The sequence below is a fragment of the Metopolophium dirhodum genome, chromosome 7, assembly GCF_019925205.1.
Source record: "Metopolophium dirhodum isolate CAU chromosome 7, ASM1992520v1, whole genome shotgun sequence".
Lineage (NCBI taxonomy): Eukaryota > Metazoa > Arthropoda > Insecta > Hemiptera > Aphididae > Metopolophium > Metopolophium dirhodum.
The window spans coordinates 2536599-2556111 of NC_083566.1; the positions used below are offsets into that span (position 1 = coordinate 2536599).

The 19513-nt window shown below is 30.6% G+C and overlaps 1 protein-coding gene across 1 annotated transcript; it reads left to right on the top strand.

Annotated features, from left to right (window-relative positions):
• The first annotated feature begins 8868 nt into the window (after window positions 1–8868).
• On the top strand, window positions 8869–15037 carry LOC132948412 (4-hydroxybutyrate coenzyme A transferase). Its single transcript, XM_061018853.1, has 8 exons — window positions 8869–9909; window positions 11203–11355; window positions 11418–11566; window positions 13598–13688; window positions 13756–14160; window positions 14227–14364; window positions 14444–14593; window positions 14661–15037. The coding sequence occupies exons 1-8, from the start codon at window positions 9738–9740 to the stop codon at window positions 14843–14845; spliced, it is 1443 nt and encodes a 480-aa protein (XP_060874836.1). The 5' UTR covers window positions 8869–9737; the 3' UTR covers window positions 14846–15037.
• Window positions 15038–19513: the final 4476 nt, after the last annotated feature.

The following is a 19513-nucleotide window of genomic DNA, read 5'->3' on the forward strand; positions in this document are numbered from 1 at the left end:
TAGAATTTTGTTTCGTGGTCATTGGTCACGGACGTATAATATAGTATATTGTACGATATAGCATATTTTACCATATTACCATGGCCAAGTGGCTAACTGATCTAAGGTTTATTGTATAGAAGTCTGTCCAGTGTCCGTGGGTTCTACAGCTTGACGTCGTTCAGTGGTACATAGTACATACTGCCATATTGGTCCCTACTGATGGTGGTCGCAGATGAGTTGTAGATGACACATGTTTAATTTTAATGCCCGTGGTCGTGGCAGTTTGATGATTGCGTCACTATTGTACCGGGAACCTATAATAGTCGTGCGATTATGTTTCTTATTACTTATTTCATATCAATATAATATTATACACAATATTGAATAATATTCAGTTCTACTGCTTCTACAGCAGTACAGCACAGACTTCTAGAGACATAGTCAGTGGCGTAATTGTGGGGGGGGGCTCTTGCCCCCCCCCCGGGAATGTTTGTGGGGGAAAAAGTATCAATTTGCCCCTCCAAATAATCCACATTTAAAAGGTATTCTTAACAATACTGTTAACATAATATTACAATATTAGAATATTTTTTTCCTCAAATTATTACTTTATAGAAGTTTATATTTATTTTAGGTTTCTCTTGTTGAATAATATTATGTTGACGTAGGTATTGTCAGCGTTACTGTTATTGCAATAATCGCATTATTCGTGACTATTATTATCCGTGATTTGTGAACACATTATTATCTTGAAATCACGATTATGACTACAGGAACGGCCGAACGGAGGTTAATTTTTTAATTTTTTGAACCCCCCCCCCCCTAGATTTTAGGACGTAGTTCTATAAAATAGTTTAGTTATGTTGTAGTATACTTGTACACTGTATACAAATCTGTGTTCTACAATCACGGAAATACAGATTGCAGAATAATAGAATATAGAAGTTTGAATTGGGTTAGATAGAACTGTAAAAGGCAGTGCTAGATTTAGGAAAAATTAGAAGGGGGATTCCAAAGTGTGAAAAAATGTGTGTATTTGAATATTTAAATGTCTTATTGATTGGGATATAATTACTTATTAGAAGTGGTATGCATAGTTAATATATTTTAAAAAAGGGAGGAATTTCGCGACCCCATCCTGCAATTAAGTGGTACTCTATACACTAAAATGTAAACTGGCGATCACTAATCGACCGTCGTGTTAAGGATACTTTTCCAATGGTAGGTATTCAGAATACGTATTCGAATACTGTCTTTCAAAAGTATTTGAATATAAATATAAACAATAATACATTTTAAAAGTATTCAAAATACGTCATGACTCATGATTCATAATAAGTAGTTTTTTGTAGTACATTAAAATGTTTGTACGTTTATCACTAATTCTCAACAGCGGCGTAATTAGGAATTTGGTTTTTTTTTGGGTGGGGGGATATACGTTTTTAGCAAACTTGAATGGTCATTATCAATACTTTGATCAAAATGTTAATGGTAAAAAAAAGTTTTGGGGGGGGATCCATCCCCCTATCCACCCTAATTACGCCCCTGATTCTCAAATGTTAACTTAAAATTATATTATCATACTTAAAATATTTTAACTAAACAATTGGTTCAATAATTTCAGATGGTCAAAACAATCAGAATCGGATTGTTTTTTTTTTTTTTTTATTGATAAAGCTTCGGCAGCTATGGCCATTAGCTGTAGTGGTTTGTTTGTGGGTTGTTAGGCAGAATTTTTGATTGGGCACCCGTAGGTATCTCCATGCCCGGGTGGGGGATGGCGGCACTTGTTCTCCGGACACCGTGACTTGCACGGAGAAGATTGTTTTTTATTTCAATCTGACAAAACACAATACCTAGATTAACAGACTATAAAGTTTTAATTTTAATAGAAATAACAATAGCTGTGTCTTAGGCTCGGGAGTCGGGACACACTATGCGTTTTTACAGCATGGTGAGTGGATGTCGCTCTGCTGTACAGTAGGTTACAAGTGGATCACTGTAATGGATGGTGTTAAATTTGAATTCAATGATATAATAGCACCTTATATAGTTATTATTTATTATTAATTAATATTATAAAATTACAACAAAATAACTAAAATCGTTTTTCTTGGTTATTCAATATGTAATTAGGTCCAAAATTGAAATTAAAATAACTATAAAAAAAATGTGTTTATGTATATTTTCAGATTTTTTGGTTACAGAATTAACTATTTACGTAGAACCCTATTTTGAAATTTTCAATCCTTAGCTATAACATTTTTATTTTTAATTTGATCTTAATTTTTCAAAATTTGAACTTTAAATGCTTATAAAAAAAAGTTATGTCAATGTATTTTTTATATTTTTCAACTGCTATTGTCACAATATATCAGGAGTCATGTATTAAAATTTCACGGTTTTTGGCCCAACAAATAAAATGTTATTGATATTTATAGAAAAAAAACATAAAAAATTTAATCTTGAAATTTCCGTTAATAGCTCAAAAGGAGTCAAATTATTTTCAAATTGTAATGGTGTATAGAAAATGAGAATATAAATATCCAGTGAAATTTTCATGTATCTACAGTTATTCGTTTATGAATTATAACAAAATAAGAAAATCACTAAAAGAAAAATCGAGTGAATATCCAATGTTGTAAAAATTTGAACTTCAAACGCTCATAAAAATTTTATTTGAATTTCTTATAGACATTTTTTTTTTTTTTATAATAGTAGACAAACTTATAAGAATCTTGTATATTTTAAAATCTTAAAATTAAAAAAAAAATTGTTGTAAATTCTTAACTTAAAATAATTATTAATTAGATAATTATCGTGGTTTTTTCCGTATTTTGTCAAGATTTGAACTTTAAATGCTTATAAAAAATCTGTTACTAGGGATTTTTAATATTTTTAAAATGCCATTGTAACAATATAGTAGGAGAATTCTGTTAAATGTTCAAGCTTATTTTACCCAACAAATAAAAATGTATGGACATTTATAGAAAAAAAAAGTTGGAAACTGAGTATATCCGTAAACAGCTCAAAACAAGTCAAAATATTTTGATATTTCTATGATATTCTATATTGTATAGAAAAGGCTAATATAAATATTTAGTGAAAATTTCATGTATTTACGATCATTTGTTTTAGAGTCACACCAAAATCCAAAATCATTTTAGCGTAAAAAATTCTGTTTTCCCTTAATTTTTATTTTGTTTTCCGAGCGCTTAAATTTTAAATTTTGACCTCACAAAAGTACCAACTAGATTCACTTTCCCATCGAACAAGATATTTAAGTTGAAAATCTAAGCATTATTTCGTTAACTGATACTAATCGTGACACAGACACAAAAAAAAATAAATAAAAAAACACACAAACTCTAAAACCAATACATTCATCACTCCACGTAATGTACGTTAACTATTTCGTACAATTAGTTAGATTTGGTCGGTTAATTTTCTTATATTTGATTATACAGTAAGGGCCGTTCTTACAATGTCCGGTAAAGTGTCGGTTAACGCTAACCGACTGATAACAGATTTTATTACCGGCAGAATTCGGCCGGTTAAGTGTCGATTAACTTTAACCGGACATTGTAAGAACGGCCCTAAGATATTTAATAATATTTTAATTTACCTCAGTGTTACAGTAAGCCTTGTTTCAGCACTTACAGGTTTACGAAATTTGGTGATCTGTTTACTTATATGTGGGCGCTCTGTACTTAGTAGCTTGTCGAACGATGTAATGGACATACGATAGTATTCAAAAAACTTGTCAGGGTAACGACGTATACTCTCATAAAAATATGAAAATTCGTCATTTTTTTCTCGTTAAGAGTTTAATGGATTTCCCAAAACTGTCTTCCTGATGTGGTAGGTTCATCCAAATCTCCAACTGCTTCAGCTGCACAAAAAACTTTTAAAAGTGTACTGTCGGACATTATTAAAGATCGTCTTAACTGCGTCGATGCTTTTGCAAAAATGAACCAAAATCCAATTTAAAAATATAGCGCCATGCGGTGATAACGTGAAATATGGTCATTGTGTGCGTTGCGGTGTCACCGCAATCGCCGTAAACGCATGCGGCAAAAACGCATAGTGTGTCCCGAGCCTAATCGTTTACTAGCAGTAAACAATGAAACTGGTTACCTATTTTTAAGTATTTTAATTATCATGAAGTGAACCTAAACAATTACGAAATGGCACAAATAGCCGTGGCGCCCTGGTATATTTATCTTAAAGTCATTTATGTTATTTACAGTAATAATATTCATGCATAAATCAGTTTTGTAAATTAAAATTAAAATTATTCACTTGTGGTCTTTCTTTATAGCTATTACTTATTAGTGTCGTACGTATAGTCGTATTAAGCAATAACTTTTTGTTTTGTACCTATTTTGTTAAACATTTAAAAATTACATATAACTATTATTTTTAGAAATTCAAAATAATGATTAGCTCTAACTTAGATATTCATTAAATTTCAATATTTTTTTTAAACTCTTTTAAAAAATACGATGAACAAAATGGCTATCTTGGAAATTTGAAAAACTTATTTTCCTAAAAAAAATGTTTGGTAATTTTTGAAAAAAAAATCGAATATTATGCTATTCAATCAGAATTTCCATACTTAATACAAAACGACATTTAAATATATCGATTTTCCACGAAGATACTAAGGGTGATACGGGACTTTTGGGACACTGTAGAGTGTATACTATCTATGATGTCAGGGGCCTGGTCCACCGGGATACCTGTAAGTTCCCGGTGGCCTGACCTATTGGAACTTGCTATTGGCCTGACGGATGCATGACATTATTTTTTTTTGATAGTTAGTGTTTCTTTATACCAAATAAATATACTTCCTAGTATTGATAGTTGTAAGCAATATTACAAGAGGAAAATCCTAATATTATAATATTATATAGTAGGTAGTAGCTACCAGGGTACCTGGCCTACTACCTAGTTATTTTGGACTTGGAGTTTTCTACTGTCGAAGAATTTTGTGGTGACCGTTGAGCACTAGGTGATTATGTATTTAACCAAACGTGCTTAATACAATAAGTACTACTAAGTACTCACTAATTTTTATTAATAACTATAATTGCTTAGGCCTTAGGTATTTAAGATTGATATATTTTGGGACGCATTAACGCATTATTATTATTTTGTACCTATATATGCTTGGTCTGATCGTCCGTGCGAATGTGACTACTTCGAGCACACAAGCGTGGGTCTCCCTCTACATTTTTTTACACTCTATTTTATTTTATCTGAAAGACTGGTCGGATCAAAGCCCGAATTTTCATTTTACTAATAGTGTTAGAAAGATGGGTTTGAAAAATAATAACAAATAACAAAAGAATAACAAATATTGCGCATTATTCAAATGCATATTTTTACTCATATAATTATAATTTAAAAAATCAGACTGATCCTATCTAAAAAATGTTGTCTTATTTAAATTTAAAAAAAATGGACGAAAACCAACTATTCTACAGGAAGTGAGAGTTTTTCCTGTAAGACCGGGGCTATACACGGCGTTTTCCGACGGCCAAGCTATACAAGACGTATCCGTCGAGCGTATTCCGCCTCATATATCTATACAATATTTAAAAAAAATGGTAAATCCCATAATTATTGTATCAATAATATAAATATATTAATCGCAATCGAATAGCACAAATTAATAATAGACACTCATGGATCGATCATTTGCACTAGTCAGTTCGTAGGAGTAGGTTTATAAATTATCATTATGCCAAACATTACAAGTTTCAAGTTACAAATGCGGTTTCTACGATTATTATATTTACAAAACTGTTTTTAATACTTCAATAAATTAAAAGTAGGTAACCAACTCAAATTATAAACACCAATTACTAATTAAACTAATTAAAATATTTACTTAGATATTTTGATACTACTTATCAAATATGAAATAATTTAACATTTTTCTTTACCTATGATAAAATTAACATAATATAAGGTACCTACGGTACCTACCTACATATAAAATATACAATATATTTATTATTTATGAGTAGGTAGGTAGTTAAATTAAATAGATAAAATATTAAATATCCTCGTCAAATTGTTGTATTCATAAAATTATGGTGTAAAACGCAGCGTTTTCCGTCACCAGTATAAAACAATGTTAAATTAGGAGTTTGCGTTTTTATTACTTCGGCGTTCGTCCGCCAAAACGAAGGTCTAACAGCAGAGTGTTTTCCGCTGCGGCTTAGAAACGCACAAGCCGCGGCCGTTAATGGTATAAATTATTAATTGTTATAAAAGCTTCAAGCTGCATAGTATGTATTGCATTTAATAAATTGTTAATTCAATTTTTTTTTAAATATTTTTAAGAGAATACACAATATAGATAAGCGTATCTAGGCATTTGAAATATTTACGGGCAGTCACACTAAAATGTTGACGCTGATTTATGGACTGTTTTTTTGTGGTCCTCTACTCCTCTAACATATAATAAAAACTAAAAGGTTAGATAAATAAATAATTATAAAAAATATTGTCGGTAGATGGTGGGTGTATTACATAAGATCAGCCCCCCCCAACCCACATATTTACGCCTATGACGTAAACATACAAATGTGGCCTGGGTAATACATTTTCCTGGCCTGAATTTTTCTCCAAGGCCGTCCCAGTATGATGTTCTAATTTTGTATCACTATTCACTGTTTTAACTACATAATGTATATACTATATTACTACCTTCATTTAAATATTGTTAACACAGGCTAATAACGAAGTAGTTAAAGCCTTATCCCTTACTGAAAAAAAAAAATTCTGATTATATTATGATTATATCATTATGTGAACTATAGGTAATGACGTGATGGGTCATTTGCGTGTTTAATTAAATCTTAAAATAAGTAGGTATTATAAAATATTATTTTAAGACCAACTTTTAAAATTGTAATTTAATATGAAACAAAAATATTGTTCGTTGAAAAACGACGTTAAAAAGAAAAAAAAGGTATTTACCGGAATAAAATAGAAAGAAAAAGTATTTTGAAAGTACCTTTTTAAAATACATTTTTCAAAAAGTATTTAAAAAGTATTAAGTAAACTATCCAAAAAAAATTACAAATATTCAAATACTGAAATACTTTAACAGTTTCACAAGACTGCTGATCGATAGATCTACAAACTATCGACCACAGTCCACAAGTCTTAGAAAATATATTAATTTCATCTCCCGTGATTTATAGGATAAAAAACATAATATAACGATAAACGTCTGTACCACATACCTATAGATTAATTAATCTATTTTGTTCCTGTACTAGTGTACTCTGTAGCATAGGCGTAAACGGGGGAGGGGGGCAACTACCCCCCTTGGTATTTTGTTAATTAATTTGAAAAATATTATCAAAAAGGCATTTTAGATTTGTAAGAATTATTTTTTAAAACTGAAAAATATAATATTTTTAAAAGATTAACTATAGAAAACAAAAATGACTTAATTAATCAAAATGTATTTATTTATTGCCATTTGCCATGTGCGATATGTCATCGTAATACATCATGATAATATAAAATGAAAGCCTGTTTTCCTATTCGTGATAACTGTTTAACTGTGAACTTCCACTGATAACAATAATATGACACGACACGTTCTCTTTATCTTGTATTATTATTCACTATTCATCGTTGCGTTTGACTGTTTGAGCTTTGAGCGTAGTGTTATAGAATTACTATATTAAAATATTAATATAATACTATTTAGTATATATACTAATCTAATATATTTTTTGTACAATTCAAGGTACTTTTTTATTATGTTATATTTGTGTGTATGACTTTAGTTATTATTTTTATAAGCTATAATTAATATACAGACGCACAGTGTGATACATTTAAAAATAAATATATATATATATATACCTAAGAACTATAAATTATAACATAAGCTATATCGTATATTATACATTATATTTATAACGTTATGGCTTATGGACTTTGGAAATAAATTCCGTTTTATGCAAAAATAAAGTAATAGGAAAATATAGAATGTTTTTATTAAATCGTCTTGTCAAGATTTTTCCATAATGTCATTTAATTGTACATACTACCGTACAGATTTAGCTTAGATAATAATATTATTATGTCATGGTTTCCAGTGTCCACTGATTAAGTGTATTCCACCAAATATTTTTAAGTACACGGTATATCGACATAAAATAAAGTTTCAATAAAAATTGCCCAAGTTACGCACAATATGCTCCGTAGCCCGTAGGTAATAAATAATAATGATTTAAAATACAATGATTATGGTCGTCTATGCTTATTACATTAGGTGTCTATAGTGACTATGATAATATTGATAGCCACTCCAACACATCGGTTTTAATACGCGTCGGGCGTTCTATTATTATTCACAGTATACATGACGTGTGTGTGTGTGTGTGTTATTAACTTACCATGAAACGTTTACACAACGTAATATAATATGAAATTATATATTCTGTGGTAATACACGACTGTATAGTCCGGGTCACGTAAACCGGCGGCTGTTCGCAGCGCCCTCCAGTGGCGTTTTTTCAGTAGGGCTATCTAACTATTGTAAGTTCTAACTATGTATTACGATTATAGCCGTACCGAAAAAAGAAAAACGCCGCCGAAGAGCGCTGCGAACAGCCGCCAGTTTTCGCGACCCGCACTGTAATACGCATTCCCCAATGCACACATTGCCATGATTGACCTAAATCGATCAGATTACAGCCGGGTTCGCCGAGGTGTTTGTTGTTGTTGTTAATGAAATAATGATAACAGTAATAACAATGAATGTTTATTTGTTTAGAGTCTCGTTCACTTCCGGGATTCTAATCTGTAAGGTAGCCTCGGTGAAGTTGGTCGGCGGCGGCATAGGTGATGCACGTCCGTCGCCGTCTTAAACGCCTCCGTATAACTACGGACTGTGGGTTTTTACTTTTTTCCTGTTCGACGCGGATAAATAAATAAATAAATTATTACTTATTAGATTTCGTCGATCGCGATCGCCGACCGACGTCACAGACGCGACCGTCCAATCGAACACTTTTGCACAATCCCACTGAATACAGTCGATTAACACGTTAGACATAATAATATTATTAATATAATAATATGTATACGATTACAGTCCCGCGTCCCCTTGGTCCAAGCTAAGTCCACCCGGTCCGCGGTTGTCGTCAGTACTTCCCGTCCCCGTCGATCGCCGTCACGAATAATCTGGATAATAATATACTTAAAAATCGCGGTCGTCAGACGGTGCGCGCGTACAGTTGTACACTCCTATGTCTAAGTGCGCGCGCTTTTGCCTCTAGTAGCACAGAATAAAATTGTAATAAAATTGCTAGTAGTGGCACGGATTATATAAAACCGATACAATCTGTGGTGGTGGCAAAAACGAGTTGATAATGCACAATCGTTATCCGTTTAATTGCGCCGTGTCGTACTGTCGTCCGAACCGGCTGTAAATCCCGTCCACCGTTGATTCGCCGGATCGCCGATCACGTTCATCGTATTTTTCGTATTTTCGTCGACGCTCATCGCTGCCGACCGTCCGCTCGATCGCAACAGCTGACCGCCGTCGTCGTCGTCGCCGTCGTCGTCTTCACCCACTGACCCACCGACGTGTCTTTTATCATTAAATATTTGTCCGCGAATAGAGATTGCAAAACCTTACCCGCGGTTCATCGTCTTCATTATCTTCTCGCCATCCCTCCGCCGTTCCGTTCACTCGTCCTCTCGCACCACCCGCAATGTCGGTTTCGGCCGTGAACAGGATCGGACTCAGGGCCAAGATATGGAGCTCGCTGACCGGCCGGGTGGGCCCGAAGACGTATTTCACGTACACGCCCCAAGTGTCGCAAGTATTGGACCGCGAGCCGAAGTGGGTGTCCGCCGACGAAGCCGTCCAGTGCATAAAGTCCGGTAATAGTGTATTTTCGGTTCTCGCCAATTGTCTGCTCCGACGCCGATGTGCGCAAATAGGCAACATTTTCAGAGGGCCGAGGGGGGGGGGTTGGTCTTTGGTCCCCTGATATTATTTTATAAGTTTATGTAGAGTAATAAGTAATAACCCTGTCGTGAAAAATGTAATAAGTAAAATATTGTATACAATATGTGTATACAGATACCTATACTGTTAAGATATTGTTTGATGGCGGCTCGTTAAGATTCGTTTGGGGGTAGAGTGGTATGGTTAAAGACCATCCTATTTGTAGCGCTGTCCAACGCACAAACCCTTATGTTTTAATTTCAATTTTTTTGGTCTGAGGTCCTCCTGATGATAATTATTAAATTCGATTGTTGACACGTTATGACAATAATTTATTAAATTATATTACTCTACGGCTAGGTACAAGTGTGCCCCTATACATAAACGTTTCTGAAATTCTGACAATGGGTAATATTCTGTCTGAAAACATATTAAACAGCTCGTGTCACTTACTTAGCCATTGCAACGATTGCCGGATTGACCTACTACTACCTAGTACCTACCATATCCACATGTACATATTTACTACTAATACAAATAGATCCAAGATGTTTTTGTCTCCGAAACTACAAAGCAATATTTTTCCTTCTCATGTTGAATTGGAAATAATTTTGTGTCCGGTTTCATATAGGTATAAATTGTCAAGGTTAAAGTAATAAAATTGTGTTATGCAAATTTGAAATTCATTTTAATTCGACATTATTTTACAAACCAACATTGAAACTGGAAATATGTATTTTTATCTAATGAAGATAATAGAAAATAGAACTAATGTACTCAAAATGTATCGGTAAGAATATAAAATTTGTAAATAATTAATAGATTAACAGTCTATTTTTAACTTTTTATAATTTGCATAAAATTAAAATATAAGTTATGGTAAAATTGACAAATAGATACCTACTTGAGAAATATTGATTTAAAGTAAATAAATTCCTCTGTACTTTTCTCAAGATAGCTTATAAAGATAGTATTCAGAATTTTTATTAAAAATAGAAATTATAAACTAGAAAAATGTATTAGAGTGGATATTATACAGTATGGTTCAACAAATATTTGGTAGATGCTATTTAAAGTTGCAATTGCGAGTATTTATATTTTATCTTAAATTATTAATTATTACCTAATTGGTTTGTAGAATAGATAAAAAATGAGAACATAAATGTAAATTTTATTAATTATATGCTTTTGGTTATTTTAGTTCTAATAAAGTATTTTGCTTACAGATAATACAGTTTTTGTGAGTGGTGCTGCTACTACACCAATTGAAATTCTCCGTAGTATGACTGATCATGGAAAACAAAAGCAATTAAAAAATATACGCGTATGTAGCATTCATACTGAATTTGAGTCACCATATTCATCCCCAGAATGTGAAGGTGTGCGAATTTTATATAATTTTACAATTCAAAATACATTTAAAACCATTTTTTTTTTTTAGGAATATTTAGACCAATGGCTTTTTTTATTAGTTCCAATATGAGAAAGTGTATAAATGAAGGTCGTGGTGATGCTGTACCAATATTTTTACATGATATACCCTATGTATTTGAACGAAATGTTATACCAGTAGATGTATCAATTATCTCGGTAAGAAAATAAGACTAATTTTTGTTCAAAGGCCATAGTGCTGTTCGTTATGCATTTTGACCATAACCATTCATCGTCATTTAATAATAACTTTAATAAGATATACAAATAATAACAATAGTCTTAGTTAGTTATAGTTAATATTTATTATTTGTGTAGCTATAGGAACTTAATTAATTTTTATTTGAAGTTTAGAGTCATAACCTGTTTATATTTACATAATAATTCTTGTATTTTAATTTGAGTATAATTTAACAAACAATTTTGTAGGAAGATTATTTTTTTGTTTATGATGGTTATAGTAAATATTATTTACATTTACATAAATTATCTTGATAAGTTAAAAGTTGTTTCTTGGTTTAAATATACTTCAATTATTTATTATAAATAGCTGTTGTTTTTCAAATTGTATAAGTAAAAATATCCTTATTATTATTTCCGTGAAATAAGGATTTATTATTAAAATAAATACTATTAAAAAAACTGTCCGCGGCATCTAAGGCCATTTTTTATTAAAAACAAATAAGTTTATCGTTCTAATATTTACTATATAGTTATATGAGTTATATTATTAAATAATTTGATGACTAATGGTCAGATTAGGTAAAAGTTATCTAAGAATAAAAAAAAGATAACCTTTGTAATAGAGATGAAGTAATAACTTATAGTGTAATAAAATATTTAGTCTATGTATAGTCACAGAATAGTATAGTAACCACTTATTGACTTATCTTATTAATTTTAGCATCAGGACAGGTATAAACTATTATATTTTATTTACATATTTCTTTATATTTAATTTGATATTTAATGTGAGAAAGTTTTTAAATCTGAACATTGGACTTATGAATATTGATAAATGTTGTTTTCATTAAAAAATAAACATAAACAATTTTTAATCTCAAGACTTAAGAAAGTTAATTATTATAGTAAAATATATCAATTTTTTTTAATCAACTTTTTATAAACATAAATCATGTTAATGTTGTTTTTAATTATTTAAATAATAGATTACAATTTTTAATTATAACATTTAATAACAACCTGTTGAGTTCAGATAGTGATTTTTACTTTATTTGCTCTATACTATGTCCAACGAGACAACATGACAATTCTGCACATTCCCACTCAACACTCTGCTATTGAGACTGGTTCTAATATTATAGGGTGTTGCATGGGGATGTGCATACAAACAGATTTTTAACAGACCCTGTCATGTTCTCTCGCTGGATAGAATATATTATATTATTATGAGTATAACACATCTTATTATTCCGCCCTATAAATAATTAATTTTTGATTTATATCCTTTTTAATGTACAGAAAAATTCTAGTGAAAAACCATGATTGTAAATCAAAATGTAAAATGTTATTTCTAAGGCGGTATATAGCTGTATTGATTTTTGAAATTTCAAGTCAATAAATGTAAAATAATTTTATTCCTAGTATGAATCAAAATTAATCATTTTCATGTACCGTCTATATTTGTATTATGTAGAAGAGCTTAAAAATACTTTTGAAGAACAATTATTTTTCTCTTTAAATATGACTATAGTATAAATTAAAGTTAATCAATTGAATAGTAGGTACCTACAATCTACATATTGTATTTTGTTTTTTTATTAGTTCAAGTAAAATGCAAATAATTAATTTTAAATTAAAGTTTATCTTTTTTGTATGTACTTTATTTATTGTAAATTAACATTCAATTTCATTTATAGATTGATTTATACATGCAATTGTATATTTTATGATATATTTTATCAATCATGTAATATGTTATAGGTAAAATCAAGAATTTATTTTAGTTCTATATTAAAGTACCAAATATCAATTTGTTGAGAAGTTTTTAATATCATATTATATTCATTCACTATAAAATAATCAGTTTTTTTTTAAACGATTATATTATTATATAAGTTAAAAATTCTATAAAAAAGTGTATATATTTTAAATGGTATATTTTTAATCCATATATGCTTATTGTTTAACTTTTCTAATGAAACAAGTTAATTTGATTATTTATTTCAGGTATCACCTCCTGATCATCATGGTTTTTGCAGTCTTGGCACAAGTGTGGATTGCATTCGTTCAGCTTTAGGAAAATCTAAAATAATAATTGGTAAGTCAATTATTAATTTTTAATTTTAACTCGTATATTTTTATGACATTTTTAAATTTTAATTTAGCACAAGTTAATAAATGTATACCACGCACATTTGGGGAAGCCATCATTCATCAATCACATATTGATTATGCTGTCAGATGTGACCGTGAATTACCAGCTCATGAACACAAAGATCCAAATCCTACTGAAACAGCTATTGGCAAACATATTGCTGACAACCTTGTTGAAGATGGTGCCACATTACAAATGGGCATTGGTGCAATTCCAGACGCCACGCTTACCTGTCTTAAAGATCACAAGGATTTAGGAATCCATTCAGAAATGTTCAGTCTTGGTGTTATTGATCTAGTCAAGTCAGGGGTTATAACCAATCATAATAAAACATTTGATAAAGGACTGATTGTAACAAGTTTCTTAATGGGCAACAAGAAGTTGTATGATTTTGTTGATAACAATCCATTAATATGTAATGAGTTTTTTAATTGATTAATTAAAAACTATATATATACCTAATTCTATAAATGATTTGTAGGTATGAGGCAAGTATCATATACCAATAATGTACATATAATATCTCAACAACCTAAAATGACTGCAATTAATTCTTGCATTGAAGTAGACTTGACTGGACAAATTGTGTCTGGATCTATTGGATATAGATTATACTCGGGTAAATAAAATATAAGTTCATTATTAGAAAATAAGCTAATACATGATAATGAATAGTTGTAAATTAATACCTATTTTAGGGTATGGTGGTCAAGTAGATTTCATTAGAGGAGCTGCTGAAGGTTTTGACGGTAAGGGTAAACCTATCATTGCCCTAGGTTCTGTGAATCCCAAAACTAAGGATGCTAGAGGTTTGCCAAGCAGCAAAATTGTGCCTAAAATTCAAGAAGGTAAATTATTTGATGAGTACACATACATTCTTAACATTAACATTGATGTCCTTTAACTATTTTATAGGAGCTACGGTAGTTACTACCAGTGCACATGCTCATTATGTAGTGACTGAGTTTGGTGTTGCCTCATTGTTTGGGAAGAGTTTGAGACAACGAGCACATGCTTTGATAAATATAGCCCACCCTGACCACAGAGAATGGTTAGAAAAAGAAGCATTTAACCGTTTAAAAGTTATGCCGAGTGCATGAGCACTGTTATATTATTATATTATGTATTCAACATTTCAATGTATTATTTATTTTTTTTGTTTAATTAATAATTATATTACCCAAGTAATTTATCAATTTTGCTAAAATATTATGATGTATTCTTGTCTATATTATGCTTATTATCATATTGAGTATAATTTGATTGATAATATATTTTTCACTCCATGGTAATTCATAGTTTGTTTTAATTATTTTTTTTTTATGCAGTCTTAAACACTTAAATTTGTTATTGAGTAATTAATATGATATTCATTTACAAATATTCTCAATATTCTCCATAAATAAATGTACGAGATAAAAATTATTTTCTAAACATGATGTATATTTCTATGTAATATGGAAAATATGGTGTTGTGGATCTCAATAATGTTACTAAAAAAAACTTAAATTGTATGATTTTGTTTCGACATACAGATTATTGGCGATTGCAATTAATAAGCTGTAACGGGGATGCTGTGTATCGTGTATATGTTATTTTTCCAGTGGCCTGTTACAGGTCCATCCCCTGCCGGCTGGAAAATGTTTAAGCTTTCAATCGCCAATACCTAGTATGTTGCTATAATCAAGGATTAAATAATTAGGTACCTATTCTATTTTCATATAAATAAATAATTATAGATTTATAATAAATGTATTTTAACTATTATGTGTAAACCATTAATTAAAATCGTAATGTTTATTATTTTATTAAAAATAGCATCAAATCTTAAGAATGAAAGATGTTTTAATGTTTAACTTACCCGTTAAAAATATATTCAGTGTTGGGAAAAAAACAATTACTATTTGCCAACCAATGGTTAATACTTAGTTAATACAAATTACGACTATAATTTAAAACTGATATATTTTGATAAATAATAATTTATTTTATGTTTCAATACTAAACGATTAAATTGATTGTACAGCTATTGATGTTAAAATAAATACAATTTAACTGTGAAAAAAAACTTGTTTTTTCTAACTCTGTGATTAATTTGGTTTAAGTGTTGCCAAGTTGAATGCCTGTATATTTTTTGAAATTAATGCATTTTATCTTAAACTTAATCATTACATACTTCAAACATAGAGTATTTTGCATAGTATTGTACCTACATAATCAGCTTAAGAATGTAGGTATGCAGAAAATAAGTTCAGTTGGTGCAAACCTTACTCACTTTTATAATTTTATATTTCTTTTATTATGGACCTTGGTTTCAAAAATATTTGTGGGTGAATTTACAATTTACATACACAATGGCATAATAATATTATATATTCTTCCAATCAGCTACTATGAACTGTGTTTTTTTGTCATATAAAATTTAATATGATAAAACAATGAATGTAAATTTGTTATTAATTGCTGTAGAACGTGGCCAGGGAATAGTCAAAAATGTAAAAACCCTCCACTTTTAAAAAAATTAGTATGCCAATGCGTACTAGGTACATTATTATAGCAGGGTACCTATGTCAAACCCATTAGCCATTACTATTCACATATTTTACTACAGCACAATATAATTTTAAATTTTCATACAATTATAAGATAATAACTTGAAAAGTACGATATTATTAATTTTAATTACATAATATGCAATTCAAAAGACAGGTAGGTACCTACTACCTACTACCTAATAATAGGTGATAAAAGGTAAAAATAAGTAATCAGTATTCGGCCCAAATTACATTAAAACTATTAGGCATGACATTTGACAAACAGAGGAAAATTAATCAACTAATGTCTTCTTCATGTATACGACCATTAAGATCTTTTTGACCAACACATTTTCATTACTTTTCTCTATTCATTGCTAATTCCAGAATTCCTGTCATTCTCCCCAGATCTAGTTTTCCATATCACTCCTTAGCCCAGTGCTCATATTGTGAGGGGGACGTGCAGGGGGACAGAGTACACCACAACATTTTTAAGAAATTTTAGCGTACCCCTAGTATTATTTTTAAGGGAAACTTACGGGACGCTTCATCATTCTGCATTTTTATCAAAATTCGATAGATAGGTTCCATCATAATTTGTCTTTTGGATTATTTCATTTATAAATTATAATACCCATGTAATACATTTTAGCTTGTTCTTATTTTTTTTTAATTGATTATTTATAAATTTATGATTTAAAGAGGGGTATTAGGAGGTATTTGGTGAGTATGCCCGCCCCCACGAGCTCAATAACTCAATAACAAGTGATGGGGACGATTTTTTTTTTTAAAGCCCCCTTACTTTAGTTTTGCCTAGTCGAGCAGTGATCCTTACTAGATCTTCCCATATTTCCCTAAGTTCATAGGTAATTAAAAAAAAGTTACATAAAATATATATTTGATCGATATAAAGATTTATAGATAATTTTAAACACGTATAAACTCTTAAGTAAGCTGAATCAGTCCACCGTCGACGATTAAATTTTGTTTTTTTACGGTACCTACATGGTTAAAATAATTGTTAATTTATAATTACCTACTTCATACTTGGTACAATAATTTTTTTTTCGCACTTACGAATATAAAACCTCAGATTTACGATAGGAATCTATTCGATGGCCTAACGGACACCTCACCTCTAACCAAAATACAACTATACATGTCTATACCTGAGTACCTATACTGAACACAAAAATCAAACGTATCACAGTATTAAGGGGGCCGGTGCCGGTTTTTCAAATTTTCCGCAATCGTATGCGATTTGTAAATTATATTTTATATTTTAGTTGCCACCTTAGTTATTATAATAATTGTCCACTAATCTACCGCCCAACGCCTGTTTGAGGGAGGTGTATACGACGACATATTGTATTTATATCAAAAACAATGGTAAAAAAAAAAAAATTGAGATTAGTTAAACGTATGACAAATTTTATGAAAATTATCTGCATAATAAATTGTCCAAGAAATATACACAATAAAATCCCCAAAAAGAATATTTTGAAAAAAGTTATTATACGTTTCAAATTAATTTACTTCAAAAAAATATTGATATTTTAAAAATTGTAAAAAAAATAAACGTTATTACCATCAAAATTCGACTAAATTGTCATAGTATGAAAACATTTTTAGCGTTGAAATTTCAATTTTGTGGAGTACTATAGAATCCATAACCCGTGTTTTCTTATGCATTATATATGATAACTATCTTGATCATTCTCGTGTAAACATCATATTGCAGATTCCACTCTCGATGTGATGGATTTATCGTTGCTTTCAAGTATCAATATATAATGTTGAGAGCCAAAGAGTGAAGATAAACCCACGGCCCTTGTGAGTAGTTGTGACTTGCAGTCTTGCGTAGTCTCGTCATTTTTTTTTTTTTTTTAATTTGAGTAGGTTTTTGTTTATGCGTAATACACTAATATTTGAACAATATCATTCAACGTAAAATACCACACTTGGTACATCGGAGGGACATTTTACCAACGTGGGTATAATTTTAGACGCGAAATTTTTTTTTTTATATAAATGTTAATTTTGACAAATAACAATATATCGTGTGCCGCTTATTATTGCCATTGAAAGTATTGTATTTATTCATTAATTATATAAGTATACATATTTTTTAATTTTAATTATTATTTAATATTAATAATACACTTGCTGCGTCCATGGCGTTGTGTCGCCTCTCAGTGGCGTCATTTGCACACGGGGGGGGGGGGGGGCAACCGGTGCATTTGTCTCAGTCTTGTATTTACATCAACCTTAAGTCGGCACATTTACCACCCCCCTCTTAACCACTATAGCACTATGCTATGAGAATCCGAGTGAAAATTGAGTCGGTAAAGCAGTAAAAAGTCGCCCTAGTCTAATAAAAACTGAAATGACGCCACTGTCACCTCCTCATTTACCATCATATGGTAATTACAATTAACTGGTGTAGTTTTATGGTCGTATATATAATATATCGAAGGAAACTTCTTGGTACAATATGTCCGGTAGGTATGAATTTCCTTAACAGTTTGCAATAAAAAGACTAGTTTTCGTTTGAAAAAAAAAAATATGATAAGTATATAATACCTCGAAAATATGATCCCAACTCCTCGGTATGTTTATATGCATACTTAGTACCTACTTAATAATTCTAAAAATCGGAATTCAAATAAATAAATTATTTAAGGAACACTTTGATGTACGCATCGTGCTTAGCGAATTGTTGTGTTACACTTGCCCACAGCATCAGCAAACCATAAAGTTATAAGACAGTGATCCTATAATAATGAAGCCTCCCCTATATAACAAATTATCGGCCCCTCGGTCAAAGCAAAATAATGACCACGCCACTGAATTGAAGTCTACAGGTAGAGAGTTTGGAAAAATTAATATGTAATTATTATCATGTACCTGCTCAAGCGATGAGTCTCAACTCGAATTGTGCGGTTATGTGCGTATGGAATATTGGTCTTATAGGTCACCGTCAACGGACAAAAATTGCATTTCTCAAGAATATAAACACATAATAAGCGATACAACGCACGAGCACAGCTCTGTATAATAATATATTGTATCCGAGGGTATTTTATACGTATGGGGTAACATGACCGCGTTTATAAGTGCCTACCCGCACTTTGTTACCCACCAAAACGATTATAATTGTATGGGTATAATAACGCGTATACATAATAAATTATTATTATTAATATATAATACTGTAAACATGTATACCTACGG

Coding starts and splice junctions, on each gene's coding strand:
- LOC132948412 (XM_061018853.1), top strand. CDS start 9,738: ATGTCGGTTTCGGCCGTGAACAGGATCGGACTCAGGGCCAAGATATGG. Junction 9,910..11,202: donor CGTCCAGTGCATAAAGTCCG/GTAATAGTGTAT, acceptor TTTTGCTTACAG/ATAATACAGTTTTTGTGAGT. Junction 13,689..13,755: donor AAAATCTAAAATAATAATTG/GTAAGTCAATTA, acceptor ATTTTAATTTAG/CACAAGTTAATAAATGTATA.